This window comes from Penaeus vannamei, chromosome 27 (genome assembly GCF_042767895.1).
Source record: "Penaeus vannamei isolate JL-2024 chromosome 27, ASM4276789v1, whole genome shotgun sequence".
NCBI classification, from domain to species: Eukaryota; Metazoa; Arthropoda; class Malacostraca; order Decapoda; family Penaeidae; genus Penaeus; species Penaeus vannamei.
Window position 1 is genome coordinate 29872390 of NC_091575.1, and position 7500 is coordinate 29879889.

Genomic DNA, 7500 nt, shown 5'->3' on the forward strand with positions numbered 1-7500 from the left:
CATAAAATCCGAACAGTTCATAAAGAAAATAAATATAATCAAAGGAGGGAATTTAGAGAGAGAGAGAGAGAGAGAGAGAGAGAGAGAAGGGGGAGGGAGAGGGAGAGGAAGAGGGAGGGAGGGAGGAAGGGAGGGAGAGGAAGAGGGAGGAAGGGAGGGAGAGAGAGAGAGAGAGAGAGAGAGAGAGAGAGAGAGAGAGAGAGAGAGAGAGAGAGAGAGAGAGAGAGAGAGAGACAGAGAGAGAGAGAGAGAGTGAGAGAGAGGGAGAGAGAGAGGGAGAAGGAGAGGGAGGGAGAGAGAGAGAGAGAGGAGAGAGAGGGAGAGAGGGAGAGAGAGAGGGAGAGAGAGAGAGAGAGAGAGAGAGAGAGAGAGAGAGAGAGAGAGAGAGAGAGAGAGAGAGAGAGAGAGAGGAAGGAGAGAGAGAGAGGGAGGGAGAGAGAGAGGGAGAAAGAAAGAGGGGAGAGAGAGAGAGAGGATATAGGGAGAGAGAGAGAGGATAGAGAGAGAGAGAGAGAGAGAGAGAGAGAGAGAGAGAGAGAGAGAGAGAGAGAGAAAGAAAATATATGTGAATGCGTGTAGATATATGCGTATATGTACGTTTATGCGTATATCTGTGTGCAAATAAATGTGTATATCTGTGTGTAAATAAATATGCATGTGTTTATTTGTGTAAATTTGTGTATATATGTGCAAATATATATGTATAACTGTGTGTGTATAAATATGTGTGTCCATATATGTCTATGTGCGTGTGTATTCCCTAGTACGTTGTTAGGGGCTGTAACGAGCTAATTACAAAAGAGGCATACGGTTGTTATGCCCAGTTAACTCTTTCCCGAAAGGCATTTTACAGACGAATCTTGGAGCATGAAATACCATAGTGTGGGCATCATTCCCCTCTGTGATGATGGATGTTAAAATGGTCGAGATAATTAATGGTGAAAGTTTTTTATTTTTTTTTTATTTTTTTATTTTTTTATTTTCTTTGATGCAGCACAATCGGAGATCTTTTGAATAAAAAAATAGCAATATAACAAAGATAAAAACAGTCAAGTTTTTTTCTATAGTTGTGAAAAACTAAAAAAGGAAAAAAGTAAAAAAATACTGACAAAAAAATGTGGCATGTACTCCAATCTACACAAAAAGAAAAAACAAACAAAAAAGCAAACAAATAAAAAAAAACAAATTTATTGATGTTTTTGTAAATAAAGAATATGAGCCAACTTTGGCCGTGACGTCATGATTATATTTCCAGAATTTATGCAAAGAAAGTAAAATATCCCCCCCCAAAAAAAAAATAAAAAATAAAAAACAACTAAACTAACCAATAAATTACAATACAGTTGATTTTCTTATTAAGCTTGCATGTACTTAACGCTTTATTGCATTCCACAAAACTATAATTCGGTTACTATGCTTATCATTACCTTTCTACACATTTAATAATTCATTACAAATTATGGATAAGGATAACTCATCTGTTGGAAAGCGTATGTCTAGCATATTTAGGTCAGATTTTGAAATTCTGTGCTTATGAGATATTTTAATTGGGTTTGTGGGATGATATTGATGATGATAATAATGGTATTGATGTGTTGATAAGAGAGAGAGAGAGAGAGAGAGAGAGAGAGAGAGAGAGAGAGAGAGAGAGAGAGAGAGAGAGAGAGAGAGAAGGGGATTGGATGGAGGGAGGGAGGGAGGGAGGGAGGGAGGGAGAGAGAGAGAGAGAGAGAGAGAGACAAGGGGGGGGATGGATGGAGAGAGAGAGAGAAGGGGGGAGGGAGGGAGGGAGGGAGGGAGAGAGGGAGAGGAGAGAGAGAGAGAGAGAGAGAGAGAGAGAGAGAGAGAGAGAGAGAGAGAGAGAGAGAGGGGGGATGGATGGATGGATGGATGGATGGATGGATGGAGAGAGGAGGGAGGGAGGGAAGGGAGGGAGGGGAGGTAGGGAGGGAGGGAGAGAGAGAGAGAGAGAGAGAGAGAGAGAGAGAGAGAGAGAGAGAGAGAGAGAGAGAGAGGGAGGGAGGGAGGGAGGGAGGGAGGGAGAGGAGGGAGAGAGGGAGAGAGAGAGAGAGAGAGAGAGAGAGAGAGAGAGAGAGAGAGAGAGAGAGAGAGAGAGAGAGAGAGAGAGGCAGAGAGAGAGAGAGAGAGAGAGAGAAAGGAGAGAGAGAGAAAGAGAAGAGAGAGAAAGAAGGAGAAAGAGAGAGAGAGAGAGAGAGGGAGGGAGGGGAGAGAAGGAGGGAGGGAGGGAGGGAGAGAGGGAGAGAGAGAGAGAGAGAGAGAGAGAGAGAGAGAGAGAGAGAGAAAGAGAGAGAGGGAGGGCCAGGGAGGGAGGGAGTTTAAGTAGAGAGAGGGAGAGAGAGAGAGATAGTTAAACATGTGGATACATAGAGATAGAGAGGAAGAGAGGTTGGGAGAGAAAGATAGATAGATAAACAGATAGATAGAGAGAGGGGGAGTTCAAGTAGAGAGAGGGAGAGAGAGAGAGAGATAGTTAAACATGTGGATACATAGAGATAGAGAGAGGAAGAGAGGTTGGGAGAGAAAGATAGATAGATAAACAGATAGACAGAGAGAGGGGGGGGGGAGTTCAAGTAGAGAGAGGGAGAGAGAGAGATAGTTAAACATATGGATATATAGAGATAGAGTGGAAGAGAGGTTGGGAGAGAAAGATAGATAGATAAACAGATAGACAGAGAGAGGGGGGGGGGAGTTCAAGTAGAGAGAGGGAGAGAGAGAGAAAGATAGTTAAACATATGGATACTTAGAGATAGAGAGGAAGAGAGGTTGGGAGAGAAAAATAGATAGATAAACAGATAGACAGAGAGAGATGAGGGGATCGAGGCAGCGAAAGAGAGAGCGAAAGAAGCAAGAAAAAAAAAAAAAATAAAAAAAACAAGTAAACAGACAAAGTTTTAAAAAAAGTAAGAAAAGAGAGACAAACAGACACAGAAACTAAACAAGACCACGAGAAACAAACAAACACAAAAGGGACATGCCTCCAGCCACCGGCCCGAAGCGACCAACCAGGAGTAGGTCACACCACACTGCTGAAGGAGATCGTTGGCTGGAGGAAAGACTTCGTTGTCCTTTTCGACTTTCTGAGCCTATTTTTGTTTCTTTTTTTCATCTTTGGTTTGTGTTTGTTTCTTGTGGTTTGAGTTATTATTGTTGTTGTTGTTATTTTTTATTTTTTAGGTCGTTGTGTGTTGTTCTTTTTTTTTTCTTTTCTCGTTTGCTGTTTTGTTTTTTATTTTCAATTTCTTATGCGTTGACCTTTTCTTTGTCCTTTTTTGATATTCATTTTCTGTTTTTTTTCTCTCTCTCTTGTTGTTATTAGAGATTTTGGGAACGCTTGTGTTTGTATATAACACCATCCAAACATCTTTTTCCCTCGGGGCAATATAGGCCTAAACTTTCCCCCTAAGATTTCGAACCAGACGCTATTACGTCATACACTGCATTCCGTTAACAAAATCCATCAAAATAACGAAGTCCACACAATACTTCATATAATTGGACCAAAAAGGGAGATAAGAAATTGAGATAAAGAGGAAAAATATCGATACAACACCTAATCTAATTCGGCCAAAAAATGATAAGAAATTTAGATAAATAGAAGAAGAAAAATCGACACGCTTTACCTTATTATCGAAAAGGTCAACAAAGAATTAAAGAATACGAATAACAATAACAACAACAATAACAAAGCCTAAACAGAACAAATCCCAAGATTATCCAAACTCGGGCAAAAACTGACCTGGAATTACTCATTCGGAAGGTAATTGGCATCAATGCAGGCGTGGGAGTCTCCCCCTATTTAAGGCGAACGCGCTTGGTGAACCACATCAGTCTCAAGCACACCGCACCTGCATTCACACGCTCTCGCTTGTCTCCTGAATCACCTGTTTACCAATCACCATGGCTGCTAAGGGTAAGCTGGAAGTTTCGGGTTTTTAATAAGTTATTAAGAAAAGCATTTGGGTATAAATTCCTTCAAATATTTTGCCATAATATGCTTCAGTATCTCCAGATTTTAAAAGAAAAGTTATTACGAAAAGCGTTCGGGTATAAATTTCTTAAAATAATTTACTTTAATATGCTTCAGTATCACCAGATTTTATAAGAAAAAATATTATCTCCAGATTTTATAAGAAAAGTTATTAAGAAAAGCGTTTGGGTATAAATTTCTTCAAATTATTTACTTTAATATGCCTCAGCATCTCCAGATTTTAAAAGTTATTAAGAAAAGCGTTTGGATATATATTTTTTTCTTGAGATATTTTGATATGTTTTCATATCTTCAGATTTGTTTAAAGCTTTATTTTGTATATTCGTTGATATTTGGTCTAATATTTACGAATTAATCTGAATAATTGGATAGGTAGCTGTGAAACCTTGTATTTTCTTATATATAATTAATCTACATAAAACAAGACAAATTTAATGAAAAAGAACTATAAAATACTTCCAAGATTTACTGTAAAGTACCTCGTAATATCACTACTCAATTAAAACAAAAATAAAAAACAAAGCAAAAATCTGATAAAATACCAAATTATTAAAAATTTCGCAATTATAAAATCAAGCATTACATTGTGAAGAAAAAAGGAAAAGGAGAGAGAGAAAACAAACAAACAAACAAACAACTAGACAATTAACAGAACGAGCACTTCGAAGTAGGTCGCGTCACTAATGAGTAACTGCCTCCTCCCCCCCCCTCTCCCTACCGGCTTGCCTCCCTCTTCCTAATTACACCTTATAATTTAATTACCTTCGGGAACTGAAAGAAAACGGACTATCTCTCCTAAAAAAACTAGGACGATCTTCCGAATTTTATTATCTTTAGAAAATTCTGACTTTGATATGGTTTTATAGGGAAAATTTTGACTTTAAAATGGGTTTATAAGGAAAATTTTGATTTTAAATTGGGTTTATAAGGAAAATTTTGATTTTAAAATGGGTTTATAAGGAAAATTCTGACTTTGATATGGGTTTATAGGGAAAAATCTGACTTTAAAATGGGTTTATAGGAAAAATTCTGACTTTAAATGGGTTTATAGGATATGAGTCCACTTTTTCTCTGCCATTTTACCGTTTATTTTTTAGCCGCTCAATACCCTACCACCTCCCCTTAATATAGAACGAATTATCTTTCCATCAGTGACAATCTTACGACCACCATCAAGTGATCAACTAATTCGACATTTCACCAACACGATGAAAAAAAAATATCCATTTAAATTCTCTCCTGCGAATATAGAACGAATTCAATCATTTCAACAGTAGCAATCTTACGGCCACTATCGTAAATCAATTTGATATTTCACCAACACGATGGAGTAAAAAAAAAATTATCCACTCAAACGCCTTTTCGACATTTCACCAACACGATAAACCAATCCGATATTTCACCAACACAAACCAATCCGATATTTCACCAACACGATAACCCAATCCGACATTTCACCAACACAAACCAATCCGACATTTCACCAACACAAACCAATCCGACATTTCACCAACACAAACCAATCCGACATTTCACCAACACAAACCAATCCGACATTTCACCAACACAAACCAATCCGACATTTCACCAACACCATCCAAAAACATCCACTCAACCGCCCACCCTTTCCCCCTTCCACCAGGTCTCCTCGTCTTCGCCGTCCTCGTCGCCGCCCTCGCCCTCTGCCACGCTAGCGAGACGCCCACGAAGAAGACCGACGGGCGCCTCTTCTCCTCCAACGACGACACCTCCGTCTCCATCGATAGCGCGGGTGTTATTGGGCTTGTTGTCCTCGCCATCATCATTGGCCTCATCGGAATGGCCCTCGGCGTGTTCTCCAACGGCAAGGCTGACCTCACTGGGTTCGGCGCTCCTACGTGAGTTATTATTTATTTTATTTTATTTATTTATTAATTATTATTATACGTGAGTTTTTATTTATTTATTTATTTATTTATTTATTTTTTATTGGGGGGGGGGTTGTTTTTTCACTTTTTGTGTTTGCTTGTTTTCTTTGATTAAAAAAATCATTTTGTGTGTGTTTTTGTGTGTATTTTTTTACTTTTGGTGTTTGCTTGTTTCCTTTGGTATTTCTTTTCATATCTTTCTTTTTTTTCATGTTAAATTTCCTTATTCTATTCTGTTTTGTCTGTTTTTCTTCTCCTTTCCCTGTATTATTTTCTTCTTTATGTTTTCTTTTCCTTAATCGTCTTCTGCTTCTTCTTCTATGTATACTACTTTTTTTTTGCTTCTGCTTTTTCTTCTTCAAATGACCATATATAAGCTCGATAGACACATACATGCATATACATCGACGTTCAAGCATAAAAAAGATTTATTCTTTGAAAATAGGTTACAAGTTTATGTATCTAATTACTTAATTGAAAATAGATAATTTTATTATTCAATTGATTCATAGATAGTAGGTTACAAATTTATGCATTTTAGCCTAACCTAACCTAACCTTCTGGAAATCATTCACAGTGGTTATGCCGCTTCCGCCCCTGCCTATGCCCCCGCCCCTACCTACGCCCACGAGGAGTCGGCCTACAACGTCCACCGCTCTATGGAAGACGCCCATACCAAGTACCAGTAAGATGGTATTGACGATGGAAACGAGAAGGGACGATAGGCCTACAAAAAATTATATCTTGGTTTGATGTAATTTGGGGAAAAAAAGGTTTAGTCTCTTCTTGGGTTGATTTTGCTGGTGGATAATGATGATGGATTGAATGGTATTTCGTTGATGATTGAATGAAGTGACTTTTTTCTGACGTGAGTGTCTGACATGAGTTTTTGACGTGAGGTGACTTGAAGCTTTGGACTTGACTTATGAGTGACTTTTCTCAGGTTGACTAAAGAACGACTCTTCTCAGGTGACTGAAGAGTGACTTCTCATGTGACTTAGGGGTGACTCTACCTTGGTGACTAAATAGCTAACTCTACTTAGACTGTACTCAGGTGACTTCCCAGTTGACAAATGGGTGACTTTCCAGATGACTGACGGCGACTCACGACCACTTACGACTTTTACTGAAATATTGACTTACGGTACTTCACCTGACTCAAACGACTCACTAATGACTAAACTACGACACAAGACTCGATATATGATAACCAGTTCGACTTACTGACACACACACATATCAAACTGACATATTGTAAGTGTTATTTCACTTCATGACCAAAACAGACAGCGTGACTCTCATGCACTTGACATTTCCTCATGACTGGAAAAAAAACTACAAATGACAACTTTATTACCACTTCATTGACTGACTATAAAACACATCTCACACCGTATGACAGTTCTCCGACATAATAATAATGTCAACAACAACAGTATCAACAAAACGTGACAGCTTTGACCCAGACTGAATCATAATCCACACCGGACTTGACCTAGAATGACCCTCTCTCTCTCACCAGGTCAATAAAATGCTTGACCTGTTACGTGACCTTCTGACTGTGATTTTTGATGACTGAGCTAC

The 7500-nt window shown here is 38.7% G+C and overlaps 1 protein-coding gene across 1 annotated transcript in view; it reads left to right on the forward strand.

Annotated features, from left to right (window-relative positions):
- Positions 1-3844: 3844 nt before the first annotated feature.
- Positions 3845-7500, forward strand: part of LOC113811126 (uncharacterized) — a 3737-nt gene continuing 81 nt past the window's right edge. Inside the window, exons 1-3 of the mRNA XM_027362802.2 lie at positions 3845-3931; positions 5652-5886; positions 6494-7500. The exon at positions 6494-7500 is cut by the window's right edge and continues 81 nt beyond it. Of these exons, the coding sequence (XP_027218603.1) occupies positions 3919-3931; positions 5652-5886; positions 6494-6605 (360 nt within the window). The 5' untranslated portion in view covers positions 3845-3918 and the 3' untranslated portion in view covers positions 6606-7500. The remainder of the gene's footprint in view (positions 3932-5651; positions 5887-6493) is intronic.